We start from the raw sequence: 27,101 nt of genomic DNA, 5'->3' as shown, positions 1-27,101 counted from the left end.
CCATGAGCCCCTTCCCATAGCTTCATATGCTAATAAGACCAAGGGGGAGGCCAGTTGGAACACTATCTTTAACCAGAAGAAAGTGGCAGCTTTTTGGACAAGCATTCCCACTGAGTGACAAGCTGTTTCTAGTCGGACAATGGCCTTAGAAGTGGATCTGGGAACCCCGAGTACTCTGGATAGAAATTTATGCTGCACTGACTCCAATGAAGCAATGTTAGCATGGGTCCAGGCAGGTGCCCCATATAATATTTGGGGAAGTAATTTGCCCTTGTAGAACTCTATTAAAGGGGCCACCATCTTACCACCTGGTCCAGCAGCAAAACAAAGAATGGCATTACTAGTTACATTAGTTTTCTGGGCTATTGCTTTCAAGTGCTGCGACCAAGATCCTGAACTTTGAAATGTCACTCCTAGGTATTTATATTTGTTGACCTGATCAAGCAGGTGGTTATCCAGCTGCCATCGGTATTTTTTCCTCCTTTTGCCAAAGACTAAGATTTTAGTTTTTTCGTAATTGACCTAAAGGGCTTCTCTCACACAATATGAGCTTAGGGCTCTTAAAAGCCTATGCATCCCCACCTCGGTGTATGACAGGAGAACAGCGTCATCTGCATATAATAACACTGAAATATTCCTGTCTTTTAAAAGAGGTGGGAAGAAGTCTGGATTAGATAAGTAGGGAACCATATCATTAAGATATCGATTGAATAAAAGAGGTGCAAGCAAACACCCCTGGCGCACTCCTTTGTTAACAATAATGGGGCCTGAAAGATCACCTGAAGACTCTCTCACACGCAAGATAGAATTCTCATACAGCCCCTGGATTCTCCTGAGCAATTTATGATCCACATTTAAAAGTGTAAGCTTCTGCCAAAGGCGGGGTTTGAACATATTTTACTTCCACCCCACCAGCCCCAGTGGGCACCAACTGCCAGTGTTTATCAATGACTATTACCCATGACAGTTAAAGAAACCTCCAGGCTCAAAGGCAGTATGCCACCAAATACCACAAGTTGGTGAGGCAAGGGCAAGCAACGGCAGGTGAGGCCATTGCTTTGAAGGCTGAGTTGTGGGCTTCCTAGAGGCATTTGGTTGGCCGCTGTGAGAAAAAGAATGCTGGACAAGATGGATCCTTGGTCTGATCCAGAAGGACTCTTATTAAATATAAACTTACCTGCTGAGTTTTTCTGTTTGACACAGTGAATAGAGGTACGCTGTGTCTTGGGATGAAGCAGAAGCAGCAGAACAGGTTCAAGAATTCGTGCAACATCATTAAGTGAGAGTGCTCGTATCAACCAACCCTGCGCTGCAGCACCAATTGCTCCATCTGAATGATTAAGGCTGTCCAATACAACAAAAAGGGACCTGCATGGAAAAATTACAGTACTATTAATACAAGAGGGAAGAGCTGAAGTAGAAAACTAGAGCATTGTTTAAAAGGGACATAAAGTTTTAGACTGCTTTTCCCATCAATAGTAAAAATTTTCTGCCATCTTGAATGTCTCTCTCAAGGACTAGCAGGGAGGAATGGTGCTATATATGTATATATGTGTATATACATATATATACATATGTATATATGTGAGTGGGTGGGGTGGAGATGGCCCGTAACATCATGTGGGGAGAAGGCTAATCCAGACCTGCAATAATGGACTGAAAGCCATTGTGCAAATACATGGGTTTTGAATGTACGGAGCTGTAGGGGAAAGCAAGCTAAAGACATTATTTTTGGTTTGGGTATATTTTTGGTACATGTGAAAGTACTGGGTGACATCCAGTGTTGTGAGAGGAGACTTCTAATCAAAGTATCAAACTTTCTTCCCCCTTGCACACCTCCAAAATCTGTTTTGGAGGGTCCTCCAACCCTCTGGAGCAGATTTGTGGGGGTGTGGAGAGCTGCACGGAGAGCAGCTTTCCACTCTGTTGATGGATGCTGTTCCATCAGCAGATGGACACAACCAGACTTCACTCTTAGTCTTTTTAGCTCAATTGACTAAAGTAAATATAGTTTATCAAACTATACAAATTAAGAATAGCATTACCTGTCAAAAGATCGATTGTGGGAGGTGACTCTGCTGCCTTGAATTTCTCTGGTCAAATGCCACATGATAGAGAATCGGAACAGTGCCTCCAGCCTTGTCCCCTAGCAGGAAAGAAACCCCAAACAGTTAAGAACAAAAGTACATAATGTAGCACAGTATATTCAACCACACAGTTTTCCACGTTATCATTGCAACCTACATATACTGATAATTATGGAAGACAAAAAGATTTTGGTAAACTGCCTTCTGGTCCTCAGTAGAAAATTGGTTTTTAAGGTCACTTGTAAAGTGGGAGCAGTCAGAGCTAGTTAGTTCCTTCTAGTTTGAGAAATATGAAGTCTAGCTGGAAAATGCTGCTGGTTTGAGATGATTGTGAATAGGAGGTTTCTTCATTTCTGGAAGAATAAGTACATTATTATTCTAGAAAGCAGGCTGGTTGTATCCTAATTATCCAAGTACTTGCAGTCTATTCTTATTTCAAAACCCAGCAGAAAAGCATAAGATTTAATCTGTGGTTTGAGAAAAGGCTTCTCAAACTTTGCCATAAGAGCAACCTAAAGTTAAACCAAATTTTGAACTTCTGCAAAGCTGCTTCTTGTCAATCCATTGGCATGGATACCTGTGTGATATAAGGGGGAAGATTTCCTGCCACTTCTGTCACTCTTGAGTAAGAGTCACTCATCCAAGAGGGAAAGAAAACAGTGGTTTTATCTTAGTCAGGCCCTAGAATAGAACTAAAAAAGTTTTTAGAAGAGTAGAGTTTGGCAAATGTCAATCATCCTAAGAAATGAGCCATCAAAAAAATTCTTACAGCTTTTAATGGAATTCAGTACTTGGCACCTACGATTATTTGTTGAGTGATCCCTTGAACTATGGGAAGGAATGAGACTGAGTTGAAGCTTTAAAAGGCAGAGACTACCACAAGTCACTCTGGGAGGTATACAGGACTACAGCTACAATCCTCAGCATACTTACCAGGAATAGTAAATAGACATAAATCGTAGGATTGATGTAAGGCTCCCGAAAGTTTGTACACTGTATTAGACTAAATCTAAAGTTTGTATTAGATTTACAATCTAATCTATGCAACCTTTAATAAGGTACTGATCTCAGAACAATAAAACTTACTTTATCATGATCTAGCAATGCAAGGCAGATAATGTCTTCACAAATATTAGCCGATGGAGCCAGACAATGCAGACGGTAGAACAGCTCTACGCATGTGTTGTGATGCTCTCTTGTCTCTTTGTTTAGCTGATCCCAAAGCACTTGAGCAACTCTCTGTAGTAAAATTAAAAATCAAGTAAACCATTTCAGGCAGGTTTAACACAGAATAAAGAAAGCTCTGTATTAATGAAACTATTTTATGTTTTCTACTGTCACACAGCACCATTTTATACATGCAATAAAGGTGAAAATAGAAACACTAACTTTGAGTCAAATTATGCCATGCAGCAGATAACATTTACATTTCACATTAATGTAAACCTGAAAGCAGATGGCAGAATAATTTAAGAGATGAATACGATTGGAAAGTAGATTTTTTTAAGGGCAGTTGAGAGATAGTAATTTATTAATGTATTTTGCTATGGTGGCTTTGCCTTGGTGGGAAGCACTTCCACTCGTAAGTCAGGATCTTGCTGTTTTCACCAATCCTCCCAGCTCACTTAAGTTCTCTACCCCCACCCCCACCCCTGAAAAGCTGCCCCTGAGGGCTGGGGAACCCAGAACAGAACGAGATATGGCACAGAGGTAGGGGGAAATTGGTGAAAATAGTTTGTGTCGAGGAACCCAGAACAGAACGAGATATGGCACAGAGGTAGGGGGAAATTGGTGAAAATAGTTTGTGTTGGCCCCGAGCTATGAAATGCACTCCCTCAAGAACTATGATTGGCCCCTACTCTCTTGGCCTTTAGAAAGGGTGTAAAGACACATCTTTTTCATTTAGCCTTTTCAATTTTTTTTTGTTACTGTTTTTAGTGCTCTTGATTGTGTTATGGTTTTATTGTTTTAAATTGTTGTACGCTACCCTGATGGCTTTTTAGCAGGTAAGGTGGTATGTAAATGTTAATAAATAAATAAACAAACAAACAAAGTATCTAATACGTTAATAAACAAATAATAACATCAGATGCCCCAATATGTGCAAGTGGAAGTGCTTTCTGCTTTCTACCACTGCACATAGGGCTTACGGATTTGTGTATATATTTATTTATATATTTATTTACAGCACTTATACCCCATCCTTTAGCCAAAAAGGCTCCCAGAGTGCCTTTCAAAGATAAGCTGCCCTCAGGCTTATAATCTAAATTTAAAACATGACACACAACGAATAAGGGATAGGGAAGGAGGGGGGCTATTTATCATTAGAATAGTAAACAAAAACAGCAAGGGAAGGAAGGGACCAGTGCCTGCTTGGTGAAGCAGCAGCGAGTGAAGAAGGCGGTGAGATATACGTGTGTGTGTAAGCACGTGCATGTGCACTGATACGAAATATTGCTACTAAGGTTCAGAGGAGGTTCTTTAAGTCTTGAAGTGCTTTTCAGAATTAACATTGGCAAGGGAATCTGGCGCCAACTGTACTGTTTCTCTTTTCTTTCTCAGCTAGTTGCAATGGCTCTCTGTTATCATTGTTGGGCACTGGAATGCCTAGCTATCTTCACTGATAGTATGAATGTTAGTGCACCAGGTCGTAGGGCACCCTGGATAGAGTTTGGTACTGTCCACTGTACCTACAGCACCACTACTGCTGCTCCTCCAGCAGCTTAGCTGCCATTTTGTTGGATTTAGCAGGTGTGAGGAAAGTATATTGCAATAGCTAGATAGTAACAAGCAACACTATTCAACCAGAAACGTAATGGCAATGCTGGTAAATAGGACAAATGTATTGGTCCCACAGACAATGTGGATCTGAACAAAGTTCATCATATTATGGCTTTGCATGCATTTTTTATTGAAAAAACAAGTACAAAACCTGATAGAAGTCCGTTTTTTCTGAAATTAGTTTTAGAACTCCAGGAGCAATAGGAGGAACTGTGACCATCTGCAGTCTTCCGAAGAAGGGGTTTTGTCCAGGAAATTTATACCGCTTTATTCTGTCTTCGAGAACTAATGCCAATGATTGGGAATGGTTGATTACTTCTAGCAGTACAGAGATGGACACATTTTGAATGTAGCGGTCATTTTCACAGCAGCATATTGTCATCAAGGACTTGAGCCACAGGGGGAAACTGGATTCACAGCCTCCTGAGGAAAGCAGTCAAACAGTGTAGCTATATTCTTGCAATGATAAACAATTGATTTCCTGAAATACTTAAAAAATGATGTCCCCATGTTAAATATTGACTATTTAATACATCTAAGTGGGAGCTGCAGCAAAATGTTGCAGTGTATCCTCATCTTCTAACAGAAGTACTCTTGTTCAGGGTTCTACCCAGCCACCTATTCCTTCTCCTTCCCCACAACCAGTCTTCCCATTTTTCCAATTGACAGTTAACATTCTATAGCTACTGGACATGCTAAATTCTCTCTGGGCTTTTTTGTGCATTTTTTACCCCCTCAGGTTTTTTAAAACATATCTATATCTAGTTCTGCAAATGTTTTGGTTCCTCCAAGCATGCCGATACCTTCTCAACTGCATATCTTTCATCTGAAACAGCCATTGACAAATTGTGCACGGGAAGTGCCGATTAGAGAGATCTCACATCCATACCTGAATATGCCTTTGTTTCGTCCTATTTGTAATGTACATCTAAACAGTACAATCCCATGCTTGTATACTCAGAAGAAAGAGTCACTATGCTGAATGAGACCTACACTCACTTAGGAGTGCATTGGATTGCAGCCTAAGAATATTAGCACTTTCAGGGATAGGCCCTTTATGGCATATTGATACATTTTATACATCATCTGCTTGATCTGTTACCTATCAATCTGCCTAACATCTCCTATCAAATTTACAGCCTAACACGTAACACAGTTAAAATGTGCATAACACATTGTGCACAGTTCTCATGAAAGTCTCCTAATTGCCCCAAACATGCTTACTTCACATTTTCTGCAAGGGGAGGTTCCTGCATTTTAGATCATTGGGAATGTCCCTCTTACCAGGCACTTGAAAGAGACACAAATAGAGGTGATCAGTTTCTTCTTCAGAAAGATAGACAGGGAATGTAGTACAATCCAGTAAGAGGTAGCACAGTGCTGCAAAGGCCTCTCTGCAGTCCTCTTTTAAATCTCCCAAGTCAAGCATGACTTGGTCAATGTCCCATTCTTCCTCCTCTTTCCCCTTTTGACTACCAAGGTCATCCAAGGGAGATGGATGCTCCAGACCTTTCTGTTTAAATGGTGATCCCCGGGCAGTGAATAAGTCTGACAGCATCTGCTTAAACTGAGGCACAGTGATTTGCTTTGAGTTCCACGAGTGCTTTTTTTTGCCAGTATTTTCAGAGGCTCGGTAATGGTTTCCTTTGTTCTCCCCTTGTCTTACATGTGCTGTCGGAACACTGCCATTACTGGAATCTTGTAAATGAATCCCAAATACGTATTTACTGGCAAACTTCGCAACCAACTCCTGGATACAGTGCAAGGTCTTCTGCATGCTCCCACCCTTTTTCCAGACATCATCCTTCTCAGGGATTATCCTAGGCATTCTCAGATGCTCGGACAGCTCTGGGGATGAAGCACTAAGAGCGATACCGCTGTCTTCAGACTTGATTGGAGGAAAAGGAGTGTCCTCTTCATTCTGAATCACTTTGGATTCTAAACTCAGTTCCTGGTTCTCTTCCTTTACAGGGCTCTGAAATAATTCAACAAGTTATGTGTGGTTCTAAATGTGAATTTGGGGGTTTACTTTATAGATCAGTGTTTAAAAACAACATAAGCAAGAATAAATTAAGATACCTTAATGCCTGTGCAGTTAACAATACATTAATGATTCCACCCTTAAAGGGGGCCTAGAAATAATTTTAAATGAAATAAATAAATAAATAAATAAAGTGGAACATTACATATATGTGAGCTGAATGCAACAGCGGTAGAGAGGAGTTGGATTTTAAATCTGTCTTGAACTAACATTTTACTATTCAAAATCCAAAGCCTATTTGGCTTCTAGCATTACACAGCAGAAATATCAAGTAGTCAGAGGGTCAAACTAAACTTGACATTTGTCATGTAGTTTGGTGTTGTGAAGGCATTTGTTTGTTTTAAAGGCAGAATGCCCCTCCGCACCACACCTGCTATTCGCAATGGAAGGGAATTTTCCATTGGCACCAATGGAAGATTTCCTCCCATTGTGAAGAGCATGCAATGATATGTGTGCATGTATGTGACTGATTCAGACTGAGACTGCAGCAGGGGCAAAGGGTTAAAGCCTGCCTCTCCCAACACACTGTCTTGAGCCAGCTTAGTCCCTGCACTGGTTATTTATTTAAAAAACAGCTGTGCAATGCCAAACTACATGACCAATGCCACATCTAACTTTTGGCCCAGAGACTGATGAAGTGGTAAAAAATGGATTTGTATATGATGCCATCATAATATCAATAAAGTAAATATTGTTGAAATTGCATTATAACAAAATACATAAGCAGCTATGACATTTCACGATCGCACCACCTGACTCAGTTTGTTTCCATCTAATTTCTAACTCTGAAATCAATTCTCTTCATATATGAGACCACTAACAAAGAAAAAAAACGAAAGAAAAAACATCAACAAGAAAAACCTGACACTAATCGTTATAGTACGCAGACACATTTATTTAGAAACAAGTATCGAAATGGAAAAGCATTCTGGTGTACAAGAAGGCAACTGGCAAGTGAAATGTATTTTCTGGGGCAAGTTCATTACCTACACTTAGGAGACTTTGTTAAACAGTTCACTATATAATTTCCGATATATTGAAATATTATTATAGCCTAAATGCTGTGTTGGAGCACCAATACGCCTTCTAATGTATGAGGCTGAATGAAAAGGTTCCATGTTATGCCAAGTGCCAGGAAGCCACCACAAGCATCAGCCTGCCATCACATGAAGTCATACTGAACGTCCACATCACTATTCACACCTCACAAGAAACATGCTTTTGAAGAAGACAGTACTGATATCCAGTTTAATTCTTATGAAGGAAAAAAGTAGTGTGAAATGTCCCATTACAGCACAAGAAACTACAGAGCAGCCTCAATAAATCAACACATTAAAGATCTGATCAGTCCATTTACGAAATATGTTAAAAATTAGTCATAATACACGTTTTAATACGTACAGTGTCTGAGCTTCCTGTTTCAGTACCTAGGTAGGCAGGAGGCATCTGCACTTTGCTAAGCACTTTGAAGCATGTCCTTAAGGCATGGGTGAGCTCTGGTAAACTAAGAGTTTCCATGTTTTCAAGAAGAGATTGCACCATGCAGCTGAGCATCTGTGGCAGATACAGAGACTGTACTTCGGAATAAAGCTCCTACAACAACAAGGCATTTCAAGTAAGTAAATAGTTAAGGATGTGGCACAATTCATTTAGAAATTGATTCCTATGCACTTTTAAAGATGGATTTCCCTAAATTTAGAGAAACCCTAGAGAAGTTGCTTTATTTCAGCCCAAAGCATGATAAAAGAACATTGTCCAAGTTAGGCTAAGTTAGGCAGTATCAATCAAGGATATAAAAACGAGTTTCTAGAATATTCCATCTGAAGTTCTAGGTTTCTAATATTTCAGAACTGCCCATCTCCTGGCACAAAATCTCCTCATAAAAGTGTGATAAGCTGACCAAAGCCTTTCTCACATTTTGTTATAGATGGGTGAAGCTCAACAGTAAGGAAACGCAAACACATGACCCTTGGCAATTAAAAATGTGGGTTTTTTTAAGCTTTTTTTTTTTGCATGGCTATAGATGCAAAACCAAAAACATTCACTTACCAGTGGTATCACATCTAGAAGAAATACCAGTAGCGTGCAGAGTTCTGAAACTGTTGCCAGAGTAGCAACATTCTTAGCCATAAGTTGTGTCTGCATAGACGTGTTTCTGCCAATGAAAAGGAAAGCATGTTTCTGAGACACCTTTCACCAGTAATTGACAATATTGATTGTTTTATGTTGCTTGCCACTTTTAGTAGAAATGCAGCTAAAAATACAAGTATATACATTATAGCAGAATGCAGACAATTTAGAAGTAGAATTAAGTTCCTCCAAAAGAAAGTTACATTTTTCATGTAAAAATGAAAAATATAAAACTGGACCTCTCTTAAAAATAAACCTTTCTAGATATTTTCCAGTCCAGATAACGTCTTTGCTAGATAGATAAGCTTGTCACTAATTTCTAGAAATACTATACTCTGGATGTTCAGTGCATTTAACATGGGAGGTAGGCAAATATGGATTTCAGCTGATATTTGAATTCTGGTTGGGTGACAGTAGACACTTCCACATTTATTTTAACTAGCTAATCAAAGAATTCAAAAAGGTATATTTTTCATACAGTTTTCCTTCCACAACAAATCAGTTGTAACATTCAGTACTACAGTCAGGGCTGAGGGACTCTCAAACAACCATAGAATCTGGCACAGATTTGAACACCCTGAGTATTTCAGCTATCATTAAAAATCTTTGTGGTAAACAAAATCTAGACTTCTGGAGGAAAGAGAGACTTTAAAAGGATTATTTGTTGTTGTTCAGTCGTTCAGTCGTGTCCGACTCTTTGTGACCCCACGGACCATAGCACGCCAGGCCTTCCTGTCCTCCGCTCTCTCCCGGAGCGTGCTCAAGTTCATATTCATTGCATCGGTGAAAAGGATTATAAAGTGGAATAAATATGACAGTATTCATGTACCTCCTCCCCCCAATCTATATCCTTCAAAAATCCTGTTTATATGTAAACGTGCATATATTTTATGCAAATTACGCATTTTAATATAAGGCCAGCTTTCCTCTTAATTTTGGCGGAGAGCAGGCTAGGAGCAAAACAGTTGATTTTCCTTGGTCTCCCCTTCAGAATCAAGGCTACCTATCACTAAGTTAACTTCTAACTGAACCAACAAGACAAGTTGACAAATACAGAATTTTAAAATAATAAACTGCATATTATGACAACTAAAAAATAATAAAAGATCACATGTGTTTATGAGAAAAGCTTCCACAGTTTAAAAAAAATGAGGAAAGCAACCAAGTGTTAATTTACTTTTGGTCTCCTAATTCATCAGACTTCAGTCTCCCCCAGTTCAACTCCATCTCTGCAAAGCAACAGTATAAAATGTATAGCTACCTGAAGCAGTCTTCAAAACATCTGGTCATATAATCCCAGATAAAATCTGTGCTTAAGGATGTGATCAACAGATTAACTGTTTTAACTATCTCAGATGCATTCTTGTTTTCTTTGATTGCACTAAAACAAAAAAGTAACCATATATCAAATATATTTTTGAACTATTAAGCAGTGTTCTAAGAGCAAATACTCAACTCATATTGTAAAGAAAAAATATAATTCTAGCAAGAAAAACATCAAATGAATCCTGTGAAGGTTTGAAGCCTACAGAGGCAAAGGGGAAAAAGGTCAGGCTTAGAGGCCTGGAGTTTTTTGCTGGGGGCGGCTGTATCCCTAAGAGGAGTCGTTTCATTTCCCCAGTTAAGTTTCATTTCCTCAGGTTTGAAACAGTACTCTTGGTTTTGAGGGAGGAGGGTATAAAAAGAGAGCGAGAGAGCCAGTAAGAGAGAGTTGGGGAGACTAGAGCCTGAAGAAGGAGCAGGAAGAAGCAGCCTGGAGAAGTCTAAGTACGGCTAGGGTAAAAGAATTTGCGTATTACAACTTTCATTTTCTCTTAATGCCTTTTGTATCACTTAACTCTATTGTGTAAATATCTTTAGTTGTGACTTGCTTGCTTTAATTTACCAGTAAATTGTTGTGGTTAAACCGTGTGTCTAGAGTGTCAATCACGTCTACAGCCTAAATCCCACCTTATTGGAAAGGGGAAGGTAAAAGAAGGAAGGTGGGACACTTAAGGAGGCAAAAGATCCTTAAGGAGTTGCTCAAGGGGTCCAGGTCATAAGGGGAACCCTGACAAATCTATTTTCAGATGAGATGGTGCCAAAGCTTGGAACTAGGGGTTCAAAAATTAAAGTGCACATGCTTACAACAGCATCCCACGCACAAGAGTCCATGGGAAATATACTTCCCATGAATCCTGATGACCACAGTAGGCCATCAGGATCCACAAGAACTATGTCTACAAAGGACTCTTGCAGCTGGGATACAACTAATGATCTAACAGAGGCCCAGGAGCAAATCTTCCCTGTGACATCAGTAAGAGCCTGGCAGGGCCTTAGTTAGGAATGGGGCCGAGCTCAGTTCAGGACCAAGAAGAATTTACTTTCACGTAAATGCACTTAAGAACTTGGCACTCAAAAGCAGAGAATTCTGGTCAGTAATGTAATAATTGTGGTCAGCAGAAAATCAGCAGAAAGATACCCATAAACACAAATAATTTTATTTATCTAGCAAGAGGAATAATAGTTTGAACATAAAAGGCTTATAGCTTACCTTGTAAGGGCATTGCCAGTTTGACTATAGCTGAGTTTAAGATCAGAACCCAGTGTATCCTTGCAATAACTGTAGAAAGCTCTAATCACTTCAATAAACAAATCAGCAACAACTGGTGGCCCTGCAATAAAAGGAAAAATAAATTAATCCAGTAATTACAGTCTGATTACAATTAATACAAGATTTTATTGTGTAATTTAAGTACAGAGAATATAAACCCAACATATTGGTACAACATAGTGGTTCCACATATTACTCAGATAACTCTCAAGCATTATTCTAGTTTCACTGGTGTGATTTAGAACTGGACAATGTGATCAGAATTTGCATCCCAAAACTTCAATGCTCTGTATTGCTCAGTTTTACACTAGTTGTTATTTCAATGAGAAATGGTCTCAATTCATTAATCAACTGATGTAGGGTCTTGCCTAGAATCCTCATAGCGATAAACTACTTCACCTTTAAGCTACCACAGATTGTTTTTGCCACCATCAACAATTATTCTGGAACTTCGTTTTAACAACATAAGGATTCTTCGATGTTATATGTCAGAAAGTCTTGCTGTAATTGCTTTAGAAAGCTCAATACTTTTTCCTGGACACTGCAAGTACTCATATGGTCCAATACAGACTTTCAACCATTATAATAACCTACCCCCATTCCCCTGCACCAATTTATCAGCATCACTCCACTGGCATCCAGAGTCCAAACACAGAAGCAGCCAAGTCACCTACGTCCACTTAATATCATAAAAAAAGCTCCCACGGCATTCATGAAGATCAAAAGAGTGAAATAATGAGTATGTGCCCTTGCTTGTTTGTATAGTGCTATGCAAGTTGTTGTTTTTGTTGTTCAGTCATTAAGTCGTGTCCGACTCTTCGGGACCAATGGACCATAGCACGCCAGGCCTTCCTGTCCTCCGCTCTCTCCCGGAGTGTGCTCAAATTCATATTCATTGCATCGGTCATGCTATCTAGCCATCCCATCCTCTGCCGTCCCCTTCTCCTTTTGCCTTCAATCTTTCCCAGCATCAGGGTCTTTTCCAGGGAGTTTTCTCTTCGCATTAGGTGGCCAAAATATTGGAGCTTCAGCTTCAGTATCTGTCCTTCCAATGAGCAGTCAGGGTTGATTTCCTTTAGGATTGACTGGTTTGACCTCCTTGCAGTCCACGGGACTCATAAGAGTCTTCTCCAGCACCACAGTTCGAAGGCACCAATTGTTCGGTGCTCAGCCTTCCTTATAGTCCAGCTCTCACAGCCATACGTTGCTACTGGGAAAACCATAGCTTTGATTATATGGACCTTTGTCGGCAAGGTGATGTCTCTGCTTCTTACTATGCTGTCTAGGTTTGCCATAGCTTTCCTCCCAAGGAGCAAGAGTCTTTTAATTTCATGGCTACAGTCACCATCAGCGGTGATCTTGGAGCGCAAGAAAATAAAATCTGTCACTGCTTCCATTTCTTCCCCTTCTATATGCCAGGAAGTGATGGGGCCAGATGCCATGATCTTCGTTTTTTTAATGTTGAGTTTCAAACCAGCTTTTGCACTTTCCTCTTTCACCCTCAACAAGAGGCTCTTGAGATCCTCTTCGCTTTCTGACATTAGGGTGGTATCGTCTGCGTATCTGAGGTTGTTGATAATTCTCCCAGCAATCTTAATTCCGACCTGTGATTCATCCAACCCGGCGTTTCTCATGATGTACTCTGCATATAAGTTAAATAAGTAGGGCGACAATATACAGCTTTGTCGTACTCCTTTCCCAATTTTGAACCAATCGGTTGTTCCATGTCCGGTTCTTACTGTTGCTTCTTGTCCCTCGTACAGGTTTCTCAGGAGACAGGTAAGGTGGTCTGGTACTCCCATCTCTTTAAGAATTTGCCACAGTTTGCTGTGATCCACACAATCAAAGGCTTTAGCGTAGTCAATGAAGCAGAAATAGACGTTTTTCTGGAATTCTCTTGCTTTCTCCATGATCCAGCGAATGTTGGCGATTTGATCTCTAGGTCCTCTGCCTCTTCGAAACCCACCTTGTACTTCCGGTAGTTCTCAGTTCACGTGCTGCTGAAGCCTAGCTTGTAGGAGTTCGAGCCTAACCTTGCTGGCATGTGAAATGAGCGCAATTGTACGGTAGTTTGAACACTCTTTGGCATTGCCCTTCTTTGGAATTGGAATGTAAACTGACCTTTTCCAGTCTAGTGGCCACTGTTGAGTGTTCCAAATTTGTTGGCATATTGAGTGCAGCTCTTTAACAGCATCATCTTTTAGGATTTTAAATAGCTCAGCTAGAATACTGTCATATCTGCTAGCTTTGTTGTTAGTAATGCTTCCTAAGGCCCACTTGATTTCACTCTCTAGGATGTCCGGCTCAAGTTCAGTGACTGCACTATCATGGTTATCAGGGACATTAAGATCTTTCCTGTATAGTTCTTCTGTGTATTCTTTCCACCTCTTCTTAATCTCATCTGCTTCTGTTAGGTCCCTGCCTTCTTTGTCCTTTATCATGCCCGTCTTTGTACAAAACGTACCCGTGAGATCTCCGATTTTCTTGAAGAGATCTCTAATCTTTCCCATTCTATTGTTTTCCTCGATTTCTTTGCATTGTTCATTTAAGAAGGCCTTCTTGTCTCTCCTTGCTATTCTCTGGAACTCTGCATTCAGTTGGATATATCTTCCCCTTTCTCCCTTGCTTTTCGCTTCCCTTCTTTCCTCAGCTCCTTGTAAAGCCTCATCAGACAGCTACTTGGCTTTCTTGCATTTCTTTTTCTTTGGGATGGATTTAGTTGCGGCCTCCTGAACAATGTTACGGACCTCTGTCCATAGTTCCTCAGGCACTCTGTCTATCAGGTCTAATCCCTTCAATCTATTCCTCACCTCCACTGTATATTCATAAGGAATATGATTTAGGTCATACCTGAATGGTTTAGTGGTTTTCCCTATGTTCTTCAATTTCAGCTGAAATTTTGCAAGAAGCAGCTCATGACCTGAGCCACAGTCAGCTCCACGTCTTGTTTGTACTGACTGTATGGAGCTTCTCCATCTTTGGCTGCAAAGGATATAATCAATCTGATTTCGATATTGACCATCTGGTGATGTCCATGTGTAGAGTCGCCTCTTGTGCTGTTGGAAAAGAGTGTTTGCTATGATCAGCGTGTTCTCTTGGCAAAACTCTATGAGCCTTTGTCCTGCTTCATTTTGTACGCCAAGGCCATGCTTGCCTGTTATCCCGGTGATTTCTTGACGTCCTACTTTAGCATTCCAATCCCCTATGATGAAGAGGACATCTTTTTTTGGTGTTAGTTCTAGAAGGTGTTGTAGGTCTTCATAGAACTGATCAACCTCAGCTTCTTCGGCATCAGTGGTTGGGGCATAGACTTGAATTACTGTGATGTTGAATGGTTTGCCTTGGATTCGTACTGAGATCATTCTATTGTTTTTGAGATTGTACCCCAGTACTGCTTTTCCCACCCTTTTGTTGACTATGAGTGCTACTCCATTTCTTCTAAGGGATTCTTGCCCACAGTAGTAGATATGATGGTCACCTGCATTAAATTCGCCCATGCTTGTCCATTTTAGTTCGCTGATTCCCAAGATGTCGATCTTCAGTCTTGCCATCTCATGTTTGACCACCTCCAGCTTACCTTGATTCACTGATCTTACATTCCAGGTTCCTAAACAATATTGTTCTTTACAGCATCGGACTTTCTTTTCACCACCAGACACATCCACAGCTGAGTGTCCTTTCGACTTTGGCCCAGCCGCTTCACTCTTTCTGGCGCTACTTGGAAATTCCCTCTGCTCTTCCCCAGTAGTATATTGGACATCTTCCAACCTGAGGGGCTCATCTTCTGGCACCATCTCTTTTAGCCTTGTGATATGTTCCATGGGGTTTTCTTGGCAAGAATACTGGAGTGGGTTGCCATTTCCTTCTTCAGTGGACCACATTTTGTCAGAACTCTCTGCCATGACCTGTCCGTCTTGGGTGGCCCTGCACGGCATAGCTTATGGCTTCACTGAGTTACGCAAGCCCCTTCGCCACAAGGCAGTGATCCATGAAAGGGGCTATGCAAGTTAATTGCTTACAAAATCATGTCACAATTTGAGAATTTGTAATGGAGAAAAAAGGAACAAGAAGCACTGAAAGCACAAAACAATTCTGGACTACTGTAATATGAATCTTCATATAAAGGTTCACAATCTTCATATGACTGTTGCTCTTGGAAATTTCCACACCTTTGAGCACTTCCTTCAGAGCAGGTAATTCATAAGCTTTGATTTGAGACTGATTGAAAAGTAAAAGGTAGCCGTGTTAGTCCATAAAAAAACCCCTACAAAATCCACAGTCAGGCTATGAAAACAACAGAGGATTACATCTTCATTAGACTTTAACCTATTTTTTTCACGATATGTTTTCAAAAATTAAGATAAAATCTTGCTTGCTAAAGCATATACACCACTTTCAAACAAGGTTTCATCAGAATTTCAACTATACTAAAAACCAAGATGTTGACTGAGGTTCTCTTTAACTAAAATGTTGTACTGGTGTATGAAACGATGGTAGCATTTTTCTAGAGTGATATATAGCAGGCTTTCAGAAATGAATTATCAGCATCTCACTTTTAGCAATGGGATCCACTTCCCTATTTCATTAGAGAGAACAGCAAAAGGCAGGATTATGAAGCACCTTACAGTTAAGCCACAAGAGACTCAGCAAATGCAAGATGAGCTCAGCAATTTCATCTAAACGTTTAGAGAACTACAGGAGACAGCCACAAGAACAACCCAAGAAGCCAAGGCTGGCAGGCATTCAAGACATAATGCAGTGCTAAAATCATTCAATAAATCATTATGAAGACAGGTGTGGCCATAAAGCTGATGTAGACAAAACAAAGGTCTGTTCAGTAATAAAGTGTTCACTACATATCTTGTAGGTATACTGAAGCACATGGCTAGTGATCTGGACAGAAAATTTTATCTGGACTCATAGTATCACGAAGTTGGAAGGGGCATCAAAGGTAATCTAGTACAACCCCCTGCCGATGCAGCAAATTCACTGTTAACAGCATCGCTGATAGGTGAACATCCAGCCTGTTCTTAAAAGCCTCTAATGAAGGGGAACCCACCAATTTCAGGGGCAGCCTGTTCGAGTACTGAACAACCTGTACCATCAGGAAGTTCTTCCAAATGTTTAGTTGAAATCCTCTGTCTTGTAATTTCAACCCAGTGGGTTGGCTCCTACTCTCTAGAGCAATAGAAAATAAATGTGCTCCATTTTCTATGTGACAGCCCTTAAAATATTTGAAGATGGCTATTGTATTGCCTCTTAATCATCTCTTTTCAGGCTAAACATAGAAACACCTGCAACCTTTCCCCATAGGAATTGATCTCTAGGCCCCTCATGAGTTTTGTCACCCTCCTCTGGACACGTTCCAGTTTGTTGATATCCTTCTTAATCTGCCGTATTACATATCTCATCTAGTTTTGTATCATCTGCAAGTTTGATGAGCATCATCTCTACTCCCTCACTGGAGTTATCATAAAGATTTGAATTTGGGCCAAAGACAGAATCCTGTGGCACCCTACTTTTCACTTCTGTTTAGGACGCTGAGCATGCTTTGGATACAGTCTATCAATGAGTTAGAAATCAGCTGTTTGAATCAGTAAACTACAATGACCTGACTTGCATGTAATGACTCATTATGGGTTAAACAACCCATAGTTAGTCGGGGTCATGCCAGAGTGAGGGAGCTGCCTCCCATGTGCTCACTGCTTCTGCTTTGTGTCCTCTTTATCAAACAACCTAGGAATGCTCCAACCCTGTGTTGTTTCATGTGACAACCAAATCCAGAACTTCTTTTGTTGAGGGACAAACAATCCAGAGTTTGAACCCATGGTTTGTTGCTGGGTTAAAATTCTGTGTGGTTCCTCCCTCAACAACCCAGATTTCCGGGTTCGCATATCAAGATGAACAACTCAGGAACTGGCATTTCTGGATTGTTTACAAAAGCGGATGTAAAGCAGAAGTGGTGAGTGCATGGGAGGCAGCATGCTCACTCTGGCATGACTTCGACTAACTATGGGTTGTTTAACCCATACTTAGTTGTTATGTGCAAACCAGGTCAACATGCCATGAATTCCACTACACTGTAGCCCTGTATACTTACGTATTTGTTCTTTTTAGAGATTTCTCTCTTACCTATCTCAGGTTTGTCAAGTAGGCTTATGAGAATGCGGAATGGTTTCAAATATGCATGATGCTGTTCTTCCAAGTCAGATTCTGAAAGTTTCTGACGTAGTATTTCAATCAATCCCTGTTAAACAACATGAAAATATTTACCGAACTCATTTTGTGGTCTCCCCCTGTGAAGCAGTGATTACTGCCCACAGAAAGCAATTGATTTTATTTAAACATTTAAAAATTCACTCTGCCATTCCAAATAAAGTCCACTATGTGTTGTGTGTGTGTGGGGGGGGGGGGGCACCACAGCTCAACATGGGTTATATGAGCCATTGTTGTTATGCCCATACTGCTAAGAGGAAGAGAGAGTAGCATATAGCAGCTGTGGAGCGTGGTCTAGTGTTATCTAGTCTGTTGCCGAGTTGGGTTTTTTTTAGGAAAATGCAGGTTACTTGGCATAGGGAGTGTGTTATACTACATCAACCAAGATCTTGAAAGCTATATTAATACAGGCTGAGCAGTTACCAGAGAATTTATCACAATACAGGTTGCATTCTTTAAGGAATATTGCACATACCTACCTCAACTAAAAGACCTTTGGAATATTTTCCAAAAAAATAGAGGGCATGGTCTTCTGAAGACATGGAAATAGACGAATCTGGTACCAAAGTACCTCCTTTGATATCAGAACCTAAAAATTAAACATAATAAATACTGAAAATATTAAAAGTTTATATATGATATTGAATGTAATATCGCATGTTTTCACATTAATGGCATAAGGAATTATGGCAAAAGTTGAATGGCTTTTTCCCTCTTGACACCTTAGCAGCACTCCTTGCCATCATTGCTCTATCAGCTATGTACGCTGTGGAACTGGAATCGCTGGGTAGTATCCAACTGCACCCCAGCGTTAGCACTAATGACACTCAGCTAGCATAAACCAAAGCTTGCGCAATGGAACTAGCACTTGCTAGGGCAATGGAAAAAAATGGCAATTTACCACTGCTTTTCCCCAAGTGCTAGTTACGTTGCACAAGCGTTGGTTTACTCTTAGCACAGTTGGGTATTACTCCTTTACTCCATTTGGCAGTAGGACTCATCTATAAAAAGCAAGCATGTCAGAATCTCTAATTTTCTCTGGTCTTCTCTAGAATCACATATATGCCTTGTTTTATACTGGAAGGGATGGAAACCCATAATGTGACTTGCTACTAGACAGGTCCAACTTGAGCTAGCTTCCTGTGAGCTATACAAATTATATGAAGAAAATGCTTATTGGCATACACACCATCAAGAAAGACGTGCAAGTATCACTTGGGATTCCAGTGCACACAACGATTTACAGTAGACCCACCCTTATGAGTCAGATGCTTGAACTGAGATTAACATATCAGCTAGATGCCCGCCAGTTGTTTAAAAACATATAGAAGCTAGACATGCAGGCTTAATGGTGATTCCAAATGCCAGAAAACTTTGGTACTAGAGCACTAAAGGTAAAGGTAAAGGTGTCCCCAGCCAGTCGTGTCCGACTCTAGGGGGTGGTGCTCATCTCCATTTCTAAGCTGAAGAGCCAGCGCTGTCCAAAGCTTCCGTGGTCATGTGGCCGGCATGACTGAACACCGAGATGAAGACGGGAGCTCACTCCGTCACGTGGCACTCGGGTCTCGAACTGCTGTCCTCCAGTCTGCAGTTCAGCGTCTTAACCACTAAGCCACCGCGGTCCCTCAGTAGAGCACTAGATGACTACAATTATGATCCGAAGCAAACTCATAAGTAACTATGTTAATTTGATTTCAGTCAGTTTCCTCCCTCCCCACCGCATCTCCCAGATATTTATTTACTACATTTTTAATCAGCCCAATAACCAACATTCTCTGGGTGGATTAAAACAATAAAAATGCAAACAGTTAAAACATAAAATATAATACAATATTTAAAAGAATAAAATACAATATCAAGTACTCAGGACAAGATAAAACAGCCATAAAAAACTAGAACATTTAATGCATTTAAGACTAATCAATACCAAGGCTTCAACTCATGATCTATCTGAAATGGAATTCTTGGATTTAAGACAACGTAGGGCCAACAACACAAGTGTTTTTATTCTGTATAGTCATAACTTCTACATAAGAAAAAAGCATGTACACTGTATGTACAGTGTCATGTGAATGCCTACTTGTCCTGAACAAAATGTCAGATTTTCTGCACATGCTATGAAAAAGTCACATGATAACTGATACCTTTTTCCTCTTACATAGAAGCGATATCTGTATAGGAAAAATATTCATAGGAAGCTGCCCTACACTGAGTGAGACCACCAGCCCCAGCAAGCTCCATACTGTCTATATGGTCCGGCACCAGCTCTCTAGGGTTTCACACAGGAATCTTCCCCAGTTCTACCTGGATATGCCAGATAATGAACTTGGGACCTTTCTCATGCAAAGCAGGTGCTCTACGGGCTGATCTATGGCCAGTTCCTGATACGTGCAGTATAGACCTTAATCCCAAAGTCAAGGGTTAATTGGCGGAACGCAAATGATTTTGTCTTAATTGGCTGTAGAATGTGCCTGAAGCCAGGCTACCCCCTGCCACACACAAATCACTTATGAACTGAATAATCCATTATCCAGTTCTATTATACCTTATTCGATGTTTCACAGAACTCCTAACATATAGACACAAGACTTCATTTATGATTTCATACTTGGTACTCCTGGTGAAAAATTTCCATTGTCTCCATAGAATTACTGTGTAAGCAAGGTGCTCCATGCATGGCACTGGAGAGTACAGCTCTGTCCACACAGAGGGCTGTTCATGTGGTACTCCTCTTTCATTGAAGTAATTGGGGAAGCCTTTGCACACACAGAAATTGTTTTGTGAACATACTGTCAGGGCATCTCTCTGCTTTAGTTGCGAAAAGCAATTCCATCAGCGATATACTACACACCACTGTTTGAGGTTGACAGTGTGCTACTTTAAAATCCTGACATACAGCAAGAAATTTGCAAAGATATTTCATGGTATAATAGGCTGTCCATTAACTCAGATAAAACCTGCAGCACTTTAAAGTTATATTTTAAGAGTGTAAATTCGAGCCCACTTGATTCAAATAGCAAAAATGCACACAAAAGTGATGTGACTACAATTTGTACAGTACCTAGTAACCATGCATATAACCTTCTGTTTAATGACATATCTCTTCTTAAGAGAGTTTGGGCAGCTGCTGACAGAAGATGGACAACATCAGACCTAGATAGTGGAATAGCACTTTCACTGGGATCCTAAAAAAAGGACAAACAATTCAGTTGTAGGCAAGCTTCCTTAAACAAAAACAAGATAGGAAATATAGAAACAAAACCACTGAGGCAATACAACATTAACAAAAGGATCCTCTCACTACAGTACCGTAATTCGTTCAAGTCTTGAAAGAAACATGGTAAAATATATGCTAGTGACACATGCACCTTATCCCAATCCCGGGCTGCCCTTAATGTGTGCTTTATTTTACATTCTCCTTGAAGAAAAGTCAGTAGTTAATATTTATTAAACATTCCCAACTGGACACTGCAAAATAAAAAGGAAAAGAACATTGCCATTTGCCATCTTTTTCCTTTATGCATGGACCTACTCAGTAGTACAATTTAGCCACGTGTAGGTAAAGGAAAATGCTGTTTCAGGCACTAGGCGTAGCAGTGAGCTGCTTATATGCTACTGTTTTGTGTCCTCCCCCTTTTAAAAACTTAAAGCTAGAACACACATATTCAGACCAAGGGCTTGTTTGATATGTGTGTGTGTGTGTGTGTGTGTGTGTGCGCGCGTGCATGCGCACGCGCGCGGTGGTGGTGTTCTGGTATTTAAAACAAACAATCCTAGACACTGGTACAAAGAAGGATAACCAAAGGGAAGAAATTCACCATGAGGCACTGATGTAATTAATGCAAGTAAAAGTAGTGCTAATTAGATCAAGTATTGTAGCAGCCATATCGGGGGTCAGACTAAGTAGCCTCATGCAGTCTCATGCTTCATGTTCTTGCTGAGCTCTTTCTCCCTTGAATATATTGTTGTAAGCTGACGAGACACAGGAATTCCTTATCTTGTCAAAGGTCATACAATTGTATATCTTGTTCTCTGCTGTTCTCTTCTGTTCTCTCCTTATCATGGCTACCCTATAACCCAGTTCTTGTATTATAAATAATGGTGCTAGGAGAAGAAATGTTGAAGACTGCAACCCCACATGGGAGGGAGAGGAGGAGCCGTTTCCTATGTGTCACAATATCTATAAAAACAATGTGCTGATGTAAATCGGGGCTTCTGGCTCTTTGGAAATGATTCCAGCCTTAAGCCCGCGCGTTAAATAAAGAATCTCTTTTTCCTTCACTCCGTGGTCTCTCTGACTCTGGGTTCTGCAACAGTATTAAATAATATATTCCATGATTTCCTGCAAATGAAGAGTACTGATTATTGCACAGGCCCAAGAGGCCCTCTCAGCACATAAAATTGCCTGTGTGTGCTTATGCGAATGTCATCTGGCTACAGGCTGGCGGCCAACATTGAACAAAATTCTATGTCCAATAAGTTTCCATGTGATGATTCAATGAATAGATGTTTCTCAATCTCTGACGACGGGCATATTTGGAGTCAGGCAGCAATTCCCTCCCATCCCTTCCCCTATTAGAATGACCAATGACATTGGAGAAATATCGCCTTCCTCAGGAGAATGAGTTTGGATTATTCAGGCCAGGGAGCAAGTAACTCCAGACGACTAAGAGCCTTCTCTCTACTTGTAGTACCAGTGTGATTTGGACTGCATAAATAGATCTGGGACCAGAGAGTTGGTGGATGCATGGGGTGTATTTTGGCTCCTTCAAACCCTCAAAACAACATTTGGAAAGTAGAGTCCAGGCCAATTTGTTCTCTCTGACAAAACTCTCGCTCACCAACAGATATAGATACGTAGGGGTAAACCGACTAGGGTTAGTGATATGCTGTAAACAACTGCTTTCTCAATTAAAAAAAAGAATCCCCCAGCCCTAAATCCCGCAGCAGCAATCCTGCAAGGGCACTAACATGCCTTGTGATGGTACACTGACGTAACATTTTTCTAGTATTTATTTGTCAATGTAGCAAGCCTTAGGATTGACATGCGAATAATTAAAATTAGGTCATTTGCTTACCAAAGATGAGTAAAATGGAAAGAAGAACAGAACCACTTCCAAAGTGTTTCTTTGTACGAGAACATTCGAATCCAGCATTGACACACAAAAAGCTTTGATCTGTAACAAGAGTAAAACCAGCAGAATTGCATTTGATGCTACAATGAAGCCACAAAGTTGATCTGTCACCCCGTAGTAGGCCAATGTATTTCTTTTGCAATAAATTGCAAAAGGTTCCATGCCTTTAGCTTTACTATGGCAGGAAACAAACTTTAATAGTTTTATATCATCGATCTCTGTTTCCACATTACAGTCAGAACACTGACTACCTGCTATCCGAGTGAAGAAAAAGAAGGAAACTCCCCCCCACTCAGTCTGAGACACGAGAAGATGGTGGTCTTCCTGGACATTTGTTCACAGTTTTAGTTTTGCAATAACTATGTCAAAACAGGTAGGATTTCAAAACATAACCACTAAGTTAAATAATTAGATGGCAAATGCAAAATGACAAAATGTTGACAGTTCTTTTTTTAATAGTGCACATAAGTGGGGAAGAAGTCAAGTTCCTGTAATCTAGGGTGTCTGTTGTTGTTCTTTAAATTTATTCTTAATCAAAACTTAATCTACTTAATCTGGGTTCCTACGTACGCTGCAGCCCAAGGTATCAGTTGGAACTCCTGCACTGTGAAGGAGTATGGTTAAATGTTTAAATTGGGAGTGGGCAACTTGAGACCCTTCAGATGTTTTGGCCTGCAATTCCCACCATCCCTCACCACTGGCTATGGTGGCTAAGAGTTGTACACCACAACATCTGGAGGGTCACAAGTTGTACACCCGTAGCTTAAATCATTAGCTTATGATGCTACTACTGGTACACTCTCGAGAGCCGTTATTTTGAGTGTGGTCCTAGAGTGCACAATCATCACGATACAGAGCATCTGTTCCACCCTAGTGGAGCAACTATTTTCCTCACACAAACAGCTTGGATAAGGCCCCAAGAACACATCAGCCTGCCTCTCTAGAGCCTGTTCTGTGATTACAGTTCACTATGTGAATGTGTTTGCACCCTGCATACCCCATGTTACACAAAGGCTTGGCAGAGAAGAGTTAACTTGCAGACACAGCGCCCTGGAATACAGCCTGTGGAACTAGTCCAGCATGATTTAGAATTGCAACCGTTGTTAATTAAGGAAGAAAGACAATTAAAGAATATATGAGTTGGGAACTGCAACTAATAAGTAGTTACATTCTATTAAGTACCGAATGTTTCCTACGTATTACACAGAAAACAGAAAAAATAAGGTTACCTCTGCAAAGCCTTACATTTTAACAGCCTGCCACCATGTCTTCACTCTAGCAATAAATGCTTGGGATGAATGCAGCAGCCACTTTGCGAGTGTATGTCATAACTTGCTGTAATATGCTGTTGTCATGAGCTGACCCAAGACATTTCATAACAGCACAAGTCATTGCCACTAAACTGGAACAGCTACTACTCCTGGATGCAGTGCAGCACAGCTGTGCAAAGCTCGAAAATGACACACAACTGAGCAGAGATGGAACATACTGTGGATGACTCATCTAAGTCATTTGGGCCACAACAGAGCAAGCTGCATGGGTACAAATGTAGGTGCCTAATATTTGATAGTAAGAACAGGATTGCAAAGATACAACTAACAAGATGACTCTCTCTCTCTGCCAGCCTCTTTCACAGGGGGCTTGCTTTAGTTATGTTATCGTGCAAGACTATGTATATCAGGGGTTCTCAACACAGTGCCCACAGGTGCCATGGTGCCCTGGGACACCTCCAATGGCACCCCGCAAATGGGTCCCCAACGTGGGGTCTGCGGGTACCTGCATTTTTTAAAAAATAATAATTTTAAAACTTTTTTTTAGTTTTCCCCCATTTTTTAAATAAACATACATGGATTTGTATGAAATGCATGCAACCTTCTATCAATTATACATAGGTTTCAACAGAAGTGGACCAAATATCCAAATAAGTATCCATTTGAAGATGATGTCTATATTCCACCCATTCAAATACTGAAATGACTGTAAGGTTGTCAATCCACTGCATTATGGGAGTTAATTGTTTATCTTTCCAATGCTGTAATATTAGTCTTTTAGCTGTCAAAAGGGTGCAGATACCATTTGTTAATCTCCATGAAGCAGGTTAATAATTTAAAAGAGCGTGTACATCAGTGAGTATTAAAGACTGTTCAAGAACAAAATTTACCTGTGTAATAACCTCCTCCCCCAAAGAAGCAACTACTGGACATTGCCAAAACATATCTTTAAAAGAAGCATTAGCTGTATCACACCACCAGCCATTAGCCAAATTAGACAACCTCTTATTAAAGAGACATTGCCGTGTCCAATAGCCATGAAACAAAAGTTTTTGCTGAATCCCATCTGCCAAAAACATGTTTCTTGGAACTGCAAATTCCAATGCAAAGTTCTTAGGTAAATTCTGTAAAACATATCCTACATACTTATGGGATTAGTACAGAAGTCTTACGTGCCTACTCTTCCAAGAGAGTTAAACAGTTGTTCAAAGAAAGAATCCATCTATATTCTCAGCGGTGGGACTTATATTGTTGTTTTTCAGTCGTTCAGTCGTGTCTGACTCTTCGCGACCCCATGGACCATAGCACGCCAGGCCTTCCTGTCCTGCGCTCTCTCCTGGAGCGTGCTCAAGTCCATGGGACTTATATACCGTCACCCAAATGTCATACTCAATTTGATATCCATTATATGAAACAAAATTTGGTCTGGATCAATACTTTACAACACTTACTGTGGCTCCTTTAAGAAAATCATTCACAGCTTTAAAATTCCAGTGCATGCACTCTGCTAATCTGGAGGGGAGGTTTGGCAATACCCCAATACATTTACAACTCTGAATCTGTGAGTCTGGTGAAGCTGAGGATATTGAACACTACTTACTTCGCTGTCATTTGTATGAGTCCCCAAGACGTAAGTTTCTCCACCATATCCTTGTCTTGTGTGCAATCCCTGAATCAAGTGGTTTAAGGAGGACATTAGCAGATAGTCTCTCGCCCCTAGTCTAGAGTTGTAGGGGACATCTGCACAGAACCCCATAGTACTGGGGCACTGCAAATTGGGCCCATTATTTTGATTTATATTTTACTAATTTTAATGTAAACATTTCCTATATTTATAGTTTTTGAAATTCTCCCTGCTTTCAATGGAGGCATGTCAGCAAAAGGAAGGCAAGGCCTCCTGCCAAAGCAATCAACAGGGGGAAGTATTACCACCACAGTTCACCCTCCCCCAATTTCACACGGTCCCCACTACATATAGATTTGGGGCTGCTGACCAACACTAAGTCAGAAAAAGGGTAAAACTGTATATTCTTTTCCCTGAGTATATGATTAAATCTGTCATTTGTCCATGTTTCTTCCATTGTTTATTTACAAACCCATACAAAAAACCCACATGATCAGCTGTGTAACATACCATGAGCTTAGCATCAGTGCCCAGCATATACTTCTGCTGTTTTCCAGATAATTCTCTGTTGATATGACTAACAACAAAAAGGGAGGCAGGTAGTCTTATAGAAGGGCTAACTAGAACACTTCCCCACAGTGCTGAATAGAACACTTCTTTTCCAATAACTAGGGACAGCTTCACAAGCAAAGCATCTGTTCTGTAAAAAAAGAAGAAGAGGGAAACAGAGGTAAGTGGACTGGAGCTAGACATTCAGAACATATTACACTTATTTTATTTGATCTTCACTGGCTTCCAATGGGTTTCCAGCTCAAGGTGCTGGTTTTAACATTTAAAGCCTTAAATGACTTAGAACCTGGGTACCTTAGGGATTGCCTTCTACCATATGTTCCTTCCTGCATGTTCCAATCACCATCTAAGGTCTTGCTCCAGATTCTTCAGCTATCTGAGATATGGCAGGCAGTCACGAGGAGCAGGGCCTTCTCAATGGGGGCACCTACCTTGCGGAATGCCGTTCTAGGTGAGATTTGTCAAGTCCCTGCACTGTATGCTTTTAGGTGCTTGGTTAAAGCATAGCTGTTTAAGAGGACATTAAACTTGAGTAGTTGAGTGTGTGTATGTGCGTGTGCAGGTTGTGTGACGTTAATGCTGTTCCCTTTTGACTGTGGTTTTATATTGCTGTTTTTGCTAATCACTTTAATTCTTGGCTTGCTATATTAGTG

At 40.5% G+C, this 27,101-nt stretch overlaps 1 protein-coding gene across 8 annotated transcripts in view; it reads right to left on the bottom strand.

Annotated features, from left to right (window-relative positions):
- Positions 1 to 27,101, bottom strand: part of DOP1B (DOP1 leucine zipper like protein B) — a 93,508-nt gene that overhangs the window by 43,590 nt on the left and 22,817 nt on the right. For 5 of the 8 annotated variants that reach the window (XM_084843729.1, XM_084843732.1, XM_084843738.1 and 2 more), the window contains exons 5-19: positions 26,389 to 26,578; positions 25,855 to 25,923; positions 22,927 to 23,025; positions 20,910 to 21,033; positions 18,328 to 18,437; positions 17,765 to 17,879; positions 11,573 to 11,693; positions 10,301 to 10,420; positions 8,959 to 9,064; positions 8,311 to 8,502; positions 6,153 to 6,843; positions 5,020 to 5,291; positions 3,174 to 3,326; positions 2,046 to 2,146; positions 1,178 to 1,368 (exon numbers count right to left, since the gene is read on the bottom strand). In XM_084843729.1, the coding sequence (XP_084699855.1) occupies positions 1,178 to 1,368; positions 2,046 to 2,146; positions 3,174 to 3,326; positions 5,020 to 5,291; positions 6,153 to 6,843; positions 8,311 to 8,502; positions 8,959 to 9,064; positions 10,301 to 10,420; positions 11,573 to 11,693; positions 17,765 to 17,879; positions 18,328 to 18,437; positions 20,910 to 21,033; positions 22,927 to 23,025; positions 25,855 to 25,923; positions 26,389 to 26,578 (2,654 nt within the window). The remainder of the gene's footprint in view (positions 1 to 1,177; positions 1,369 to 2,045; positions 2,147 to 3,173; positions 3,327 to 5,019; positions 5,292 to 6,152; positions 6,844 to 8,310; positions 8,503 to 8,958; positions 9,065 to 10,300; positions 10,421 to 11,572; positions 11,694 to 17,764; positions 17,880 to 18,327; positions 18,438 to 20,909; positions 21,034 to 22,926; positions 23,026 to 25,854; positions 25,924 to 26,388; positions 26,579 to 27,101) is intronic. The other 3 variants (XM_084843733.1, XM_084843734.1, XM_084843735.1) reach the window with 1 other exon arrangement.

Source organism: Heloderma suspectum, chromosome 3 (assembly GCF_057233095.1).
Source record: "Heloderma suspectum isolate Gila_16-S chromosome 3, 16-S_ref, whole genome shotgun sequence".
NCBI lineage: Eukaryota > Metazoa > Chordata > Lepidosauria > Squamata > Helodermatidae > Heloderma > Heloderma suspectum.
The sequence above is the reverse complement of the archived record's forward strand: the minus strand, read 5'-3'. Positions and strand labels throughout refer to the sequence as shown.